This window comes from Microcaecilia unicolor, chromosome 3, assembly GCF_901765095.1.
Source record: "Microcaecilia unicolor chromosome 3, aMicUni1.1, whole genome shotgun sequence".
NCBI classification, from domain to species: Eukaryota; Metazoa; Chordata; class Amphibia; order Gymnophiona; family Siphonopidae; genus Microcaecilia; species Microcaecilia unicolor.
The window spans coordinates 534,245,149-534,263,062 of record NC_044033.1 but is presented as its reverse complement, the minus strand read 5'-3'; the positions used below and the strand labels follow the sequence as shown (position 1 = coordinate 534,263,062).

The 17,914-nt window shown below is 48.1% G+C and overlaps 1 protein-coding gene across 1 annotated transcript in view; it reads left to right on the top strand.

Annotated features, from left to right (window-relative positions):
* The window catches only part of LOC115465274 (C-X-C chemokine receptor type 3-like), a 35,716-nt gene extending 19,758 nt beyond the window's left edge, over nucleotides 1-15,958 (top strand). The window contains exon 2 of the mRNA XM_030195674.1: nucleotides 13,771-15,958. Within this exon, the coding sequence (XP_030051534.1) occupies nucleotides 13,771-14,874 (1,104 nt within the window). The 3' untranslated portion in view covers nucleotides 14,875-15,958. The remainder of the gene's footprint in view (nucleotides 1-13,770) is intronic.
* Nucleotides 15,959-17,914: the final 1,956 nt, after the last annotated feature.

The following is a 17,914-nucleotide window of genomic DNA, read 5'->3' as shown; positions in this document are numbered from 1 at the left end:
TCAACCGGCGCTCGCAAGAGCGGGGGAGAGACATGCTGCGCATCAAAGATGGCGTCCGGCGCGACACTCCGCGAAGGAGCCGCGCGGGAAGAACGGCGCTTAACTTTAGCCGCTTTTGTGCCATCGCCCAAATTAAGGGCGTTCATGGCATTAATGTCTCCTACCTCAAGGGTGGCCCAAGAAGAAGCCGTCCGAGCAGAGTGGCCGGCCAAGATGGCGGAGGCGAGCAGCGGGGGATGGGTGTTTATGGCGGGAAAAACCGCCACGCCGGAGGAAGGACCGGGACACTCATCGGTCACGAAACTGTCACCCAACAAGGGCGAATCAGGCTTTAAGCCCCCCGCATTCCCTCTAGAAGCGCCCAAGCGATCCGGGGAGCGACTCTTTGCGCCCTCGCCCTCCAATGCCATATGCCACGTGGAGATCAATCGGGGAACCCCCTGCCCGCTATAAAAAGGTAAAAATTACCTGCTTTCCGCTCCGAGCTGTAACGACCTGGTGTCCCAGTGAGTAGCTGCAATAAACGTTTAAATAAACGTCGAAATAAACGCCTTTAAGGACGTTCAAAATTTTTTTTTTTTTTTTTTTTTTTTAACGGAGCCAGCGGGAGGGGGGAGAAAAGGAGGGACCTGGCGCCACCAGGTTTGCACTTGCTCAAGAAGAGCCCTCAACCCCAGGCACTCAACAAAACCTAAAAATTAGGCTTGGAGGCCTAGCCAGAGCTGCTGCTGTGTGTGACCACCACCTGCTGAGATAGAGAACATACTGAGGAGTTTCCGGCAGCACATGACCACATATAGGGAGGCAAAAGTTTGCTCTCTATCTCCACCTGCTGGTAGATGGACACAACCCACCAGTCTATGGATTGATCAGCATGATGATATGGAAATATTATATACAGGTACTTCTCACAATCTAAGTTTTTGCACCTGGGGCAATGGGGGGGTTAAGTTTATTTATTTATTTATTTATTTGTTGCATTTGTACCCCACATTTTCCCACCTATTTGCAGGCTCAATGTGGATTACATAGTACCATGAGGTGTTAGCCACCTCTGGTGATGAAACAAATACAGAGTGGTGTTGTTACAAAACATTAGAGAATCAAGAGAAGAAGAGTGATATCTTGTTCATTGCAGGTTATGGCTTCGTTGTGTTGCTGAGTTCAGTTACTTAAGTTGGATCAGTAGTGTATGCCTTTTCGAACTGATCGGTCTTTAGTGATTTCCAGAAATTGAGGTGATCCTGCGTTGTCTTTATGGCTTTCGGTAATGCGTTCCATAGTTGCGTGCTTATATAGGAGAAGCTGGATCCGTAAATTGATTTGTACTTGAGTCTCTAGCAGCTGGGGTGGTGAAGATTTAGGTATGTTTGTGATGTTCTAATTGTGTTTCTGGTTGGTAGGTCTATGAGATCAGCCATATAACTCGGGGCATCACCATAGATAATCTTGTGGACCAGGGTGCAGATTTTGAAAGTAATACGTTCTTTGATTGGGAGCCAGTGCAGATTTTCTCGTAGGGGTTTGGCGCTGTCGAATCGGGATTTGCCAAATATAAGCCTGGCTGCTGTGTTTTGAGCAGTCTGTAGTTTCTTTATGAGTAGTTCTTTACATCCCGCATACAGTCCATTGCAGTAGACAGCATGGCTTAATACTATTGATTGTATCAGGTTGCGGATAGTTACCCTCGGGAAGAATGGTTTCACGCGTTTAAGTTTCCACATTGAGTAGAACATTTTCTTGATTGTAGAGTTTACTTGGGTCTCGAGTGTGAGGTTACGGATGATTGTGACACCAAGGATTTTCAGACTATCTGAAATGGGAAGGGCATAGTCCTGGGTGACTAACCTGCTTATTTTCGAAAGGAGAAAAACGCCCATGTTCGGGAGATAGGCGTCCGTTTCCCGTGGGCGGCCAAATCGGTATAATCGAAAGCCGATTTTGGTCGTCTTCAACTGCACTCCATCGCGGGAACGAATAAAGTTGACGGGGGCATGTCAGAGACATGGTGAAGGCGGGACTGGGGCGTGGTTATCGGCCGAGCAGAGATGGGCGCGCTCGGCCGATAATGGAAAAAAGAAAGGCGTTGTTAGCGAGAATTTAAGACACTTTTTTTGGACCCTTTTTTCTCACGAACAGGTCCCAAAAAAGTGCCCTAAATGGCCAGATGACCACCGGAGGGAATCGGGAATCACCTCCCCTGACTCTCCCAGTGGTCACTAACCCCCTCCCACCAAAAAAAACCCACTTGCAAAAACCTTATTTCCCAGCCTCTATGCCACCCTCAAATTCCGTACCCACCTCCATGACAGCAGAATGTGTTCGATCCTCTCACAGCCTTTCCCTGGGTCAGATGTGGCTCTTGGGTGCACTGCAGGGTCACATCAGCATTGCATTGTGGTGGGTGTAGGGTATTGGGCTCTGTGATTTCACTAACTTGTGTTACAGTCTCACAATGTTGGTAGTTGGTAGGCTCTTCTCCCATGGTGCTTTTCCCTCTGCTTACTGGGTCAGAGTGTGCCCTGTTTTGTTTCCGGTAGTCCACAAGGTAGTTGTCATTTTTGTAAGTCCGTTTTAGATCCCTTTCGTGCAGGGCCGGTCTTAGCAAGTGCGGGGCCCTGTGCAGACCAATTTGGTGGGGCCCCATCCTAGCCCTGCCCACCTAGCTCTACCCACCCTAGCTCCACCCCATTGACAATTAATACATTTAATTAAATTTAGATATTAGATATTGTAAAAAGGACACACAGGAGACCTCGTAGCACTCTGCTGACTTGCCTCTGGAACTTGAGCGCTCCCACTATCCCCCACACAGGAGACCTCCTCTGGAGACTGATGCCTTTTCCACTCGGCTTCACTTTGAGTTCTCTAGTCCCCCAGAACCCGCTTGTAGTCAGCAGGCCTTTCTGCACACTTCCCTGGGGATAAAATTATTGCCTGGGTCCCACCAACCCTCTGCTCTTCCCTTGGTTTCAACTTCCAGCCACTGTTATTCAACGGTCAAGGGTAGCAGGGATTCTCTGATGGCCTTGTCTTCAGGGGGTTATTCAACCACAAGGTTCCATCTGGGATAGTGCCCTTTGTAACTCCCACAGGGGTGCTCTGTTGTGCAGTGGCCCTCTAGTGGCTCCGGCCCGGCCCGGCCCGGCCTCACCAGCCTTTTGCCTCAGGGAACCACCTTGAAACCAGACTTCTCTGTGAATGCATTGACTCAGGCCTCTAGGTTTGGTCCTCCCCTTTCCCTCAGGGTGACCTCTTCCTTAACCTGCAGTCCTGGCCCGGCCTCCCCGCTGTATCACCTGGTAACCGACCCACCTTACCAGTTCTTCTGGTGGGGCCTCCAGGTCACCCTTCTCTGGAAGATAGCCCAGCTTCCTCTGCTTCCAAAAATATGCAAATTAGCTGGTTGCATGTAAATTCAGTTTATTAGCTAGGTTACAGTCTTGTGGGCCTGGCTTGCCCACTATTAATCTGTTACTGCGATTCACCCCCCCTGAGACCATTTACTGGGGACATCTGGGTCTCAGGGTATAACAGCCTCCTCCCCTGGATAGGACCTTCTTTATTCACATTAACCTTACGGTCCTATCCTCCACCCCACGGCTGTTTGTTCTTTTTAAACCCCTCACAGTTCCAATATCAGTAGCAATTGTTCATAATACTAGCACCCAGTGCCTGGCCCCCACCAGGTAAGTACCTCTCTGGGTTTGGAGGAAACCTTCTCCCGACCTCTCTCTTGAGCTCCACTTCAGCAAGCCTCTTTCCTCGGTTCCCGGCTTGTAATTCTCAAGCTCTGGGCGTTGCAGGTCCCCCCCCCCCCCCCATCTTCTCCTTCTCCCTTGGCTAGAGGATGCTTTTTATAGGGTGCCCAATAATCCACTCCACCTTTCTTTAGGCCTCTTCCCCTGCTTCCAGAAAGGTCCGCACCCAGAACTTTCTCCACCTATCCAGCTTCCACTCAGAGAGAGTCCCCCTGGTGGCCTCCCCGGGAAGTACAAGTCCTATGCCAGGAGCACCCCCTAGCTGTTCCTTCTGGTCACTACCATGGACTATACTCTTTGGCTCCCTCTAGTGGCCAGATCAGGACATTTTAGGTTTTCAATGGGAGAGCGCCCTCTGGCGGCCTCCTCATGTAAGGGCAGACACTGTGGTTATCACAATATGTATCATATGTCAAAGAATAAAGTGGTTGCTCAAAGCATAAACTAACCACAATCGCTCAACTGCAAAACACTATGCACAAATTTGTGCAAAAACACACGCAGAACCTTACTGTACCATAAATATTACACTGGGCAGACCCTAATATACAATATACCGGCCATACGGAAAATGCAGACCATCAACAATATGAAACAAGGGATCATGTCAAAATTCTCATGTAGAGCCACAAAACACCTTTTTAGGGTGGATAGTGTTCACAATGAGCTCCTTTTATTAACGACCATATATAGATCCTTCAAGAGGTAGTGTGTCATGATTTAGGCTCTACACCCTTTCTGATGTTTTGGTGCCACCTCAGTAAGGCCAACACACAATCTCTCCACTGCAAAACACTATACACAAACTTGTGCAAAAACACACTCATAACCTTACCAAACCATAACAGCACTAATTCTAAGGGCAGGACAAGCTACAACCTTATGCGTGGAAAGGCAGCACTATAATTATACCGGGCTCTAAAACACCAGTACACAACCTAGTGAAACAAAAAAAAACAAAACAAAAAAGGCTGCAAATACTACACACTAGCAGAATACTGCACCTTGATCACACATGAAAACACATGACACAACAGATATGAATGCAAATTTCTGAACATAGTAACATAGTAGATGACAGCAGAATAAGACCTGCACGGTCCATCCAGTCTGCCCAACAAGACAACTCATGTGTGCTACTTTTTGTGTATACCCTACTTTGATTTGTACGTATGCTCTTCAGGGCACAGACCGTATAAGTTTGCCCAGCACTATCCCCGCCTCCTAACCACCAGCCCCGCCTCCCACCCACCGGCTCTGGCACAGACCGGATCAGTCTGCCCAGCACTATCCCCGCCTCCCACCACCGGTCAAGAAGTCAGACTCAGCATGCAGCAATACCCCACATGCACTCCATTCACACAAGTCCTCTGCATGCACTCTACTCCCCACCCTCCAATGTACCCTTCTGACGTCAGTCCTCTGTATGCACCCCATTTCCACCCTCATGCACCCCACTGACATCAATCCTCTGCATGCACCCTCCATGCACCTCATTCATTCACTGATGTGAGTGGGGTGCAAGCAGATGACTGATATTAATGAATCGGTCATCTGCTTGCACCCCACTCACATCAGTCCTCTGCGTGAACCCCACTTCCAACCCCTGTGCACCCCACTTCCCATCAGTCCTCTGCGTGCACCCAACTCCCATCCGTCCTCTAGGAGATGAATCGCACTCCTCATCTCCACTCGCATCGCTTCTTCATGTGCATCTCTCCCCCTGCAGCCCCCTCCCCATGTATCAGGCCAGATCTGCCCAGAACACCTGCGATGCGCCTGGCGGAAACTCACGCAATCCTGAAGAAGGGTCTCTCTGTCCTCGCCATAAATCTCGGGATCCAGCGGGGTCTCCCCGCAAACCTGTGGCACGGCAGGAGCAGGAGCCCGCAACACAGGCAACAGCAGCAGCAGGCAGCCACCAAGAACACAACAAACGGCATGGGAGTTCCGGCCGCGCAGTGCCCTGCCCTCTCATTCCGCAGCCGGAACCAGGATCGCACGCTCATTCTGTATGTAGAGCGGGCCCGCCCCCTGCTAACCTGATCGAGGGAGCTGCGCCACCAAGCTCGCCAGCTTCAAGTTCTCCCTTTCCTGTCTTCACACAGTGTCCGTCCCGCCTTCGCGGAAACAGGAAATACGTCATCGTAAAGGCGGGACGGACACTGTGCGAAGACAGGAAAGGGAGAACTTGAAGCAGTGTCTTCATGTCGCTCGCTGCTACTGAAAGAAAAAGGGTTCAGCACTCTTGGGGGGGGGACGGAACGGAGGAGGAGGAGGGAGGAACGAAACGGAGGAGGGCTGCCGGTCGGGCCGAGGGCGAGAAAGAGGCGTGCCACGCGGGGCCCCCTTGACCGCGGGGCCCTATGTGGTTGCCTCGGTCGCCTCGCCTTAAGACCAGCCCTGCTTTCGTGTGTTAGCCACGTTACAGAACTTAGTTCTTACCTTGAATGTTGCTGAAAGAGAGCATTCTGCCAGCTCTGAGCTACTGCTAATCTTAGTACCAGGGAGACTCGTTGCCAGTGGGGCACAACCTCTGATCTGCAGTTAACTGTGAGTAAATGCGGTTATTGAAATAAAGGACGTTTTCAGCGAGATTAGTCTTACGGTGTGAACTGCTGTGCCAAGGTTATACAGCAGCAACAAGTCCTGTCCCTGGAGCACTTTTAGTGGGTAATGCAGTGCACTTCAGGCAGGCGGACCCAGGCCCATCCCCCCCTACCTGTACCACTTGTGGTGGTAAATGGGAGCCCTCTAACCCCCCCCCCCAAAAAAAAACCCACTGTACCCACATGTAGGTGCCCCCCTTCACCATTAAGTGCTATGGTAATGGTGTAGAGTTGTGGGGAGTGGGTTTTGGGGGGATTTGGGGGTCTCAGCACCCAAGGTAAAGGAGCTATGCACCTGGGAGGTAATTTAATGTTTTTTCCTATTTTTTAAAAGTGCCCCCTAGGGTGCCCAGTTGGTGTCCTGGCATGTGAGGGGGACCAGTGCACTACGAATCCTGGCCCCTCCCACGACCCAAAGCCTTGGATTTGGGCGTTTTTGAGCTGGGACGCTTCGGTTTCGATTATCGCTGAAAAACGAAAACGCCCAGCTCAAACAAACGCCCACATCTCAAAAACGCCCACATCCAATGCATTTGCCTGGCACAAACCGTATTTGCGAAACTAAAGATAAACGTCCACCTTTTTCGAAAATACGATTCGGCCCACCCCTTCATGGACCCGTTCTCGGAGATGGACGTTCTTACACATGGGCATTTGCGTTCGATTATGCCCCTCTAAGTTTGTATTGGGATGAGAGGATGAGGCAGTGTGTTTTTTCTGTATTGAGTTTTAGTTGGAATGCGTTTGCCCATGAGTTCATGATGTGGAAGCCGAGGTTAATTTGATTGGTGATTTTTGTCAGATCATGTTTGAAAGGGATGTATATTGTGACGTCGTCTGCATAGATGAATGGGTTAAGGCCCTGAGTGGATAAGGACTTGGCTAATGGGGTCATCATTAGGTTGAAAAGGATCGGTGATAGTGTGATCCTTGAGGTACTCCGCAATCTGCCTTCCAGGGTGATGATATGGTAGAGTTCACTTTCACTTGGTAGGTTCTGGTGGTTAGGAAACCCTTAATCCAGCTAAGTATGGTTCCTCTGATCCTGAAGTAGTCTAGGAGTCTGAGCAGTATACTATGGTTCACCATGTCGAATGCACTGGACATGTTGAATTGGAGGAGAAGTATACTTTTGCCTGTTGCGATTTCCTGTTTGAATTTGGCCAGGAGGGTGGTTAGCACTGTTTCGGTGCTGTGGCGGGGTCGGAATCCTGATTGTAATTCATGTAGTATTGAGAATTTGTGTATGTAGTCGGTCAGTTGCCCAGGGTCAAAAGGAGCCTCAGAGGCAACTGAACTCCTCAGTTCTCATGGTCCTCAGGCCACTGCACTAACTACTCCTCCACTCTGGGGAGTGGGGGAGGGTAGGGTTCTGGAGGTGTGAGGTTTATCTAATGGGAGGCATGGAGGGGTATAATCGAACGCGAACGCACATCTCCATGGGCGTCTATGTCCGAAAATGGGTACGTGAAGAAGCGGGACAGACCGTATTTTCGAAAAAAATGGGCGTCCATCTTTTGTTTTGAAAATACGGTTTGGATGGACCAAATTCCATGGATTTGGTCCTTTCTGAGCTGGGCGGTTTTTTTGTTTTTTTTTGCGATAATGGAAAATAAAAACGTCCAGCTCAGAAACGTCCTAATCCAAGCCATTTGATCATCGGAGGGACAAATGTACAACACTGCCATAGCTCTTAGAGGTGAAGGGGGCAACTACATGTGGGTACAGTGGGTTTCAGAGGCCTCCCATTTACCACCGCAAGTGTTACAGGTAGGGAGGGATGGGCCTGGTTCTGCCTGCCTGAAGTGCACTGCAGTACCCACTAAAAGTGCTCCAGGGACAGGACTTGTTGCTGCTGTATAACCTTGGCACACCAGTTGACACCTGAAGACTAATCTCGCTGAAAACGTCCTTTATTTGAATAAGCACGTTTACTCACAGTTAACTGCAGATCAGAAGTTGTGCCCCACTGGCAATGAGTCTCGCTGGTACTGAGATTAGCAGTAGGTCCGAGCTGGCAGAATAGTGTACAATGCCCTCTGTCAGCAACATTCAAGGTAAGAACTAAGTGCTATGACGTGGCTAATACATGAACAGGATCTTAAACTGGCTTACAAAAATAGCCACTACCTCATGGACTACCGGAAACAAAACAGGGCACACTCTGACCCAGTAAGCAGAGGGAAAAGCACCATGGGAGTAGAGCCTACCAACTACCAACATCGTGAGCATTTAACACAAGCTAGTGGAATCACGGAGCCCAATACCCTACACCCACCACAATGCATTGCTGATGTGACTCTGCAGTGCCCTTAACAGAAAAGGTGGCACACTCACCTGAGACCCACATCAGAACCAGGGAAAGCCTGTAAGAGGATAGAACACATTCTGCTGTCAAGGAGGTGGGTACGGAATTTGAGGCTGGCATACAGGCTGAGGAAAAAAGTTTGTAAAGTGTTTTTTTTTTGGTGGGAGGGGGTTAGTGACCACTGGGGGAGTCAAGGCAGGTGATCCCCGATTCCCTCCAGTGGTCATCTGGTCAGTTGGGGCACTTCTTTGGGACTTGTTCGTGAAAAAAAAGGGTCAAAAAATGTGACCCAAAATCGCGGTAAAAACGCCTTTTTTTTCGATTATCAGCTAAAGACGCCCATCTCTCCTCGGCCGATAACCACGCCCCAGTCCCACCTTTGCCACGCCTCCGACACGCCCCCATCAACTTTATTCGTTCCTGCGACAGAGTGCAGTTAAAGACGCCCAAAATCGGCTTTCGATTATACCGATTTGGGCGCCCGCGAGAGAAAGACGTCCATCTCCCGATTTAGGTTGGAATATGGGTGTTTTTCTCTTTCGATTATAAGGTGGATGGTATACCAGACAGAGGTGAGGTTGATGTGTTGGGAACAGAGTTGGAGGGAGGAGGGAATTTGAAGTTGTGTTGGGGGTTGAGAGATGTCATAGGATTGTGTTGGGGGGTGTGGAGTTAGTATCAGGGTGTACAGGAGTGTGACTAGTGGAATCACTGCTACTACTTATTTCTATAGCACTACCAGACTTACGCAGCGCTGTACACTTGAACATGAAGAGACAGTCCCTGCTCAGTCCTTCAATGGGGGGGGGGATTCAGAAGGCCTCTAGATATGTGTCAGGGGATCATATGGGGGGTGGGGGGTGTATCAGGAAGGACAATCAGGTGCATTGCAGGGGAACACTGCCACATCTCCAGTGACAATATGCTGTGCTACCACACTTCCGGTAGCATAGCTGTACTTTACCATAAGAGCCAATTCTGGATGCTGTGTGAGCCCCCCCCCCCCCCCCCCCAATATTGAACAAACTCCATGATTGTGTCAGAGAGAGGCAATTTCCATTGGGCTTAGCACCCACAATAATTTTGAATAGTTGGCAGTAAGTGGCAGTTATGACAGCTCGCATGCAGTACCAAATCATGCGCTGTCACAGCTGACCACACCTCTGTCTGCCCAGCCTCTCCTGCCTTAGTGTGCACTACTGTTTTTAACGCGGTGGTTAGTGACATGGGCCCACGCTATCTACCACACAATAAAAGCCGCATTACCTGTTTAACACAGTGAAACACCCCCTTTCTGGCGCTTCCTCAGGTCCAGGGTCCAAACGGGCGGGGAGCCCCTTCGATGGGCAGACTCCTTCAGACCCTTCCATTTCACAGTTGACATACGGTGCCTCCACCTGGGAAAAAGAAGTGGTTAGTGGGTTCGGAGACTCTTCTCCTCCCAGGAACTCAGTCTCTGCTCCAAATCTCCTGTGGCATGCAAGCTGGCACTTAGAATGACCCGAAGGGTCATTGACTCCCGAGACATTTTCCAAGACTAAATCACTCCACAGTCCAGTGGTTTATATGAAAATCAACTGGAACTTTTATTAACCTCTGCAACCAGCAGTTCAGTTTATTCGAACCAAAGAAATAGTTAATAGTCCAATATAAATTTGACTTGATTTTAGCAGAATATTTACAGGAATGCAGATTTAAAATATGTACACTTTATACAACTCCTCTCCTTGTCCATCTCTTCCCATTGACAATCCACCCCACATGGGCTGTGTGACTCCTGAGTATGGGTTCTGGACTTCCACATAGGCGCCCCGTATAAGAGGCTTGGGGAGGCTAAGCCTCCCCAGCCCAACCCTGACCATCTTGTGTTTCTTCTGCTGCCCGCCGTCTCCATCGTCATTTTTACTGCACCAAAGAGTTCTGCCTCGGCACCGGCAATTCAGAGTCAGCCTTCTGCCAGCATCGGGGCTTTCTCTTCAGGCATGTCTCACTCCCTCCCAGCTCTGCAGAAAAGAGGAAGTTACGTTAGAGTCCTGGACGCCCCTGAGGAGAAGCCCCGACGCTGGCAGAAGGCTGACTCTGAGTCTCTGAATTGCCGGTGCCGAGGCAGAACTCTTCAGTGCAGTAAAAATGACGACCGGGGAGACAGCAGGCAGCAGAAGAAACAGGGAGAAAGATGCAAGACTCCCAAAACGAGTGGAAGTGAGCCTTTGTAGCCCAAACAAAACAAACAAACTTTTGAGCTGCTGCATCCAGGTTGTTCTTGATTGTTGATCGTAACAAGGCTAAAGCTGGGGCACATGGAATCACATTTTAATGTCATCTCATTTGTAGGAATTAGCATTTTAGATACACAACTGGATTATTCTGTTTTTAGGCATGTTTCAGGGACAAGTGGTTTTATAGGTCAAAATAAAAATAAATATTTTTTTAATGCAGATCTCTTTTGCAGATCTCTTTTGTTTAAACATAACTAAATGGGCTATAAGCCCCTAATGGTGTATTAGGATCTGCCCAGTGTAATATTTTTGGTACAGTAAAGTTCTGAGTGTGTTTTTCCACAAAGATGTGCATAGTGTTTTGCAGTTGAGCGATTATGGTTAGTATATGCTTTGAGCAATCACTTTATTCTTTGACATATGATACATATTTAATATCTAAATTTAATAGAAGTATTGTGACTTTTATTTTTATTTATTTTTTTTCTGTGTGTTATCAGACAATTATGGATTTAAGCTCCACCCCTGGCCCCATCCCTAACTCCACCCCCTTTAGCCTCCCCAAAAAGTTGGGCCACCGACCGCCTATGGTGTTCCAGCTCCCCTATGAGATGGAACTCTCCCCAGTTCCTATCCCCAGCTCCTGGACGACTCCCTTGACCCACGCTTCAGAGCTCCTGAAAGTCTCTGTCTGTCTGGACTATGACTTGTCTCCTTCTTAATCAGGGACTCCCCTTTCTCTGTCCCCTGATCTAATGGCAGGGGAAGCTTGGACCACCAAAAAGACCATGTGCAAGAAGATGGTAATACTTTTATCACCTCCTAGCTCCTCCCAACATGTCACTCATCCTCTTTCTGCACCATCTTGCTGCATTTTATTTCCTAATCCACCCCCTCAAGCTGGGCTTTCTTCCCACCCAGGGACCTCTAGGTTACTCCCCCAGTGACCTTCTAACAGGGTTCTATCCTCTCAGTAACCTCATACAACTGGGGGGGGGGGGGTTACAACAGCTTAATAAAAGGGTCCCATAGTATATGATTATCTTTATTTGCCCCAATCTATGAACCTCTCCTGCTTTAATTCCCTGTCCACTACTCCTTGTGTAACATTGAACAAGTTGCTGATCTTCCATCCTTTCAAATTTCAATCAAATTTTAATAAAAAAAAAAATAATAAAGTGCTGCATTTCAATTCATCACACAAGTAAATGCATTTTATTTATTTCCCACTGCAGCTCCTTGTGACTGTGGTCAAGTCACTTAACCCTCCATTGCCTCAGGTACAGAATAAGTACCTATATATAATATGTAAACTACTTTGATTGTAGCCACAGAAAGGCAGTATATCAAGTCCTATCCCTTTTCCCTTCCTTAAAAGACTGATATACCTTCCTCCCACCCCCCTCCAGATCTAGGGTTACCATATGTCCGGATTTACCCGGACATGTCCTCTTTTTGAGGACATGTCCAGGCAACCGGGCAGGTTTTGCCAATCTGCCTGTTTATCCGGATTTCTGGACAAACAGGCAGGCTGGTGGGCGGACAAATGGGCAGAATGCTAGCCTTCCCTCCCCTTACTTACTACTGCCCTGGTGGTCTAGTGACCTCTTCCGCCTTCGGGGCAGGAAAGAGCCCCCTCTTTCCTGCCCGGAGTGCTGCCCTTTATGCATCCTTCCTGTTGCTGATCTTGGCGCCGATTCAAAATGACCGCCAAGAGTTGAGGTGACCTTGCGAGACTTCAACTCTCAGCGGCCATTTTGAATCGGCACCAAGATCAGCAACAGGAAGGATGCATGCAAGGCAGCGCTCCGGGCAGGAAAGAGGGGGCTCTTTCCTGCCCCAAAGAGGTCACTAGACCACCAGGGCAGTAGTAAGGTGACGGGGAGGGGGAGTGATGGGGTGTGTGACAGGTGGGAGGGGAAAATGTGACAGGGCGGGGCGAGGGCGTGAAAGGGGCGGGTGGGGTATGAAAGGGGCGGGGAAGATGTGTGGTGAGGCGGGGCATGTGCCCTCCTTTTTGGGGGACAAAATAGGGTAACCCTATCCAGATCCAACTTCTCTCCCTTTCTCCTCCTTCCCTCCCTCTCCTCTTCCCCATATCCATTATCTCTCTTTCTTTCCTAGGGTCCATTATTTCTCCCTCCTTTCCATTGTGCAGCACTTCACCCTTCCTCCCCTTTACCCCCAGTGACACAAACTTGATGGTGAGCACCACCAAATTCTTCCCATAGCTGCTGGAGCTCACTGCCTTGATTATAACTTCCTCCAGTTCTGCTCACAGGTCTGCCGTTCACTCCGCTCCCCCCACCCAGGGTTTGGCATTTGCCCCCTCTCAATTCCCCACCCCAATGGTTTTCTGTTGGTTCCCAAGCAGTGACAATGTTGCATATACATTGCCTGTGGCCTCCTCCAAAGCTTTCCCTCTGGCCCGTCCTGCCTCCTCTGACATCACTTCCTGTTTCTGCATGGGCAGGATGGGTCAGAAGGAAAGCTTTGGACCAGGTTGCATGCAGTGTATGTGAAATGCTGTTGCAGCTGGGGACTAACAGAAGACCACCTTTAACGCAGACCAGTATGGAGGTGAGGGGGTGGGTGTGATATTGAATTACAAGTGGCGGGAAAGATGGTGGATTGTGCTGAGGACAGGGGCTCGAAGTGGAAGAGAACAGAAGAGATATTTGAAGAAGACAGGAAATGCTGCAACGTAATTAATTTTTTAAAATCATGATTCATTTTTTAAATCACTATTAATAATTAATGTATTAATCGTAGAGTTAACGGCATACTCTTATGCAGAGCTATGTACAAATGCTGTTGTATAAATATTATTGCCCAAATATATTATCCATTTAATTTTTCTTGTTGATTTTCAGGAGCTGCATTCCAAGATAACTTTGAATGATGAAGATTTTGATTTGTTATTTGAAAACACCAGTTACTATGAGTACCCTAATGAAACCAACGGTTGCTGCTCTCTTCCTCCCTGCACAGTGTACAAAATACAAGCTTTTGATAAAATTTTCCTTCCTGTATTTTATACCTTGGTTTTCTTGCTGGGGTTATTTGGGAACCTTGTCGTGATGGCTGTAATGCTAAGGTACAAGCACACTCTGACCAGTACTGAGACTTTCATTCTGCACCTTGCTATTGCAGACATCCTCCTGGTTCTGACACTTCCCTTCTGGGCAGTCCAAGCTGTTTTAGGCTGGATTTTTGGGGATGTGTTTTGCAAAATCATTGGTTCTGTCTTCAAGATCAACTTCTATTCCAGTATATTCCTGCTTGTCTGCATCAGCTTTGATCGCTATCTTTCCATTGTCCATGCTGTAAAAATGTACAAGAAACACAAGACCCTATTGGTGCATATGAGTTGCCTAGCTGTTTGGGGCTTCTGCTGCCTACTGACTATCCCAGACTTGATGTTTCTTCAGTCGGTGAATGAAATCCGTTTCAATACCATTGAATGTCTTCATAACTTCAGTTCCAACACCGCTCGTTACTGGAGGGCCACCATTCGCTTCCTATTCCACGTGGTGGGCTTTTTCCTACCCTTATGTGTTATGGTCTACTGCTGTTCTAGGATCATTCTGACCTTGCTGGGTTCTCAAGGCTTCCAGAAGCACAAAGATATGAGAATTATCATTGCCGTGGTTCTAACTTTTATCTTGTGTTGGGCTCCCTATAATGTGGTCATTCTGACAGACACTCTGGTAAGTTTCAATGTACTCAACCAAAACTGTGATCTGGATACTCAGATTGATATTGGGAAATCTATCACCTCCAGCCTCGGTTATTTCTACTGCTGTCTGAAACCCTTCCTATATGTCTTCATTGGAATCAAATTCAGGGACAACTTGTTGATGCTACTCAATCAGATTGGCTGTATTGGCAATAAGTTTATGAAGAAATATTTGACACCTGAGCAGAGAAATTCCACATGGTCTGAGTCTGGGGAAAGAACCTCTTCTGCTTTATAAGTTGGATGTAAAACTGCCAGAAAATCTTAGCTATCTGAAGGAGACACAGCTCTGAAAGCAGGCTCCTTATTGCATGTTCAGACTGAAGTACTTATGACCAACTGGCCTTTAATGTCTTCTAAATGCATTCAGGACACAGCACATCATTTAACTATAAATCTGACCTATGTATTAGCCTATCTGGCTTACAGCTTCTGCAAAGGGTGTTTTTGCCAGAAATATCCTGAAACTGGTGCCATTTTGAATATTTGCCATACAACATAATGGCTCCATTGCACTGTATCAAAAAATATGGTTTTTGATTCACGTCATGTTTTGTTTGACAACTGAATGAATAAGTGAATCTGATCTTTGAATTTACATCCATTGCACTGTATGCCACACATTCAAAATACACCATCCTTGGATATACAAGTACTACTGTGAGAAACAGCAGGAATGGAGCAGCAGCAACTATGGATGGCTCCTACCTCTTGAAGACCTGGCAGATGAGATAAGAAGCAGGGTTGAGGTTCTGGGAGGTTTGCAAAAGCCAGGGGTTGTTCTCTTTATTCACAGGAATCATTTTTTCAGCAGGGACCCAAGGCCCTGTACTGGCTTTTGTCCATTTTGTTTTCTAAGCACAACGAAAAACAAAATGTCCTATTTCATTTCAAATGAATTCAAATCCCTCCTGAATACATTCTCGCAGACATAAACTGGAAATCCACCTTCATTCAGTTCATCTTATCCATGTGACACTAACACACCAACCTAGAGTAACCATTATTTTACAACTGTTTTTAAAAAATGTTTCTGCCATTCAAAAACTAAGTAGTGATATAAAACTGTCAGATACAAGATAGAGCTAATGATTCTAATATCAAGATTTCATGACTTCATTCATTATTTACCTTGTGGAAGTTTTTGCTTGCTGATAAATTAATCTAGTGTCGGGATGGGAAACTTGTGGTCCTCGAGGATCACAAATCAGTCGGGTTTTCAGGATATCTCTTGTGAAAATGTACTATATTATTTACATATTATTGAGGCAGTGTGTATCCAAATCTGTTTCATGCAATGCTTGTCCTAAAAGGTTTACCTCTGATTATTGCTAAACATTTGTTATGATAAAAGTTTAACGTGTGCTTTGATTGCAAAAAATGGTAAGTTTTATTAACTATTTGTAACCAGAAGTATCAAATGTAATTTAAGTAAAATGCTTTCTCCGAGGACAAGCAAGCTGCTTGTTCTCATATGTGGGTCGATGTCCGCGTCGGCCCAGGAATCAGCATTTTGCAAGCAAAATATAAACAAAGTTACAAAGTTTTGCCAGAGTCTTCTGGCGCGCGTGCACAAACAACTTCCCACCCGTCGCGTGAGCGTGCCTTCTCAGTTCTTTTTTGTCCACGACGAGGTAACAGGAATTTTCGTGTTCTCCTCATTTTGGCACAGGAACAGCGTCTGACAACTTTTTTCGCTTTTTTCTTCCTATTTTAGTGTCATTTCTAAAAAAAAAAAAAAAATACTATCCCCATAGTTCTCTTTTAGTTTTCTCCCCCCTTTTCTAAGTTTTCTTTCTTTTCGACGCAGCCGGCTTTAGGCTGCGCGGTCAGGGTTTTTTCCCCCTTTTGTTTTGTGCCCCTTTTTTCATTAACAGGCACAATCATGTCTTTTGATTTCGCCGAAGCTGTTTTTCCTTCCATGTCATCGAAGACACCCAGCGGCTTCAAACGTTGTACTCGGTGCAACCGGACCATCTCAGATACTGATACCCACGCCTGGTGTATCCAGTGCTTGGGCCCGATCATAGCCCAGCGGCTTGTAGTCTGTGTCTTCGTATGAAGAAATTGACCCAAGCATCTTGAGAAGACCAACGAGAGAAGCTTTTGGGGCTGAGTCCAGTCCTTCGATGTCAACATCAGTACCAATGTCGTCGGTGTCGACATCGAAAAGAGCATCGACGTCGGGAAGAGAGGTAATGGCTGCTGAGAGGCCAACTCGCGCTGGGAGCAGTGAGGCATCGAGTGGGTCTCCACCTGTCTCAAGGCCTCCTGTTATGCAGGACCCCTGGGACCGACCTCCGTCGGACCTGGCCCTGAGGAGACGTAAGGGTTCCACGTCCTCCTCGTCGGTACTGAGGAGTCTTGATGACGGGCATCGAGCGAAGGCAAAGAAGCACCGTCATCGTTCTCCTTTGACACACGGTACCGGGAGCTCTGGGGCGTCGAGAGAGTCGGCACCCAAGAAGCGTTGGCGCTGAGAGGATCGCTCCCCCTCGATACAGGAGGTGCCGATGCATCAGTCTCCTAGCAGCCCGGTGCCTGCTCCCGAACCTCCACAGATTCTGACACCGCCTGTTCCATCGACCCTGCTGCCTTTTCCGATGGCGGCTCTCGACAAGCGCATCCGGGCCTTGTTTCCAGAACTTCTGGAAGGATTGCTGCACCAGTCAGCTTCGGTGGCGGGGGTGCTTCTGCCTTCTGTACCGTCTGCTACAGCGGTGTCTGGCCCTTCACCTGCGGTGAGGTCCCTGACCACGGTGCCACCTGCGGCATCAGCTGCCACCCAGGTCGACTCCCCTTCGACATCAGTGGAGGGAGCTTTTCCGCAGTTGGACCGGACGTCGGCCTCTGGATATCACCATAGAGGACATCGTTCCTCGGCATCGAGGCAGGTTCAGTGTTGAAGCACCTTAACACAGGCTTTATCTGATACTGAGCAGGAGCGCTCGTGAGAGTCAGAGGAATATCCCAGGTACTTTTCTTCTGATGAGTCCTTTGGGATTCCCTCCGCCAGAAAGGAGACTATCTCCACCGGAGAGTCTGTCCTTTTCCTCTTTTGTCCGGAAAATGGCTACAGCTATTCCCTTCCCTGTGGAGGTTGAGGATGAGCCCAGGACTGAGATGCTCGAGGTCCTCGATTCTTCTTCTTCACCTAAACAGGCTGTGACAGTTCCTCTGCATAAGGTACTGAAGGAAGTTCTTATGCGAAACTGGTCGGCCTCTCTGTCTGGCCCTGTGATCCCGAAGAAAGCCGAATGCCAGTATCGGATCCACGG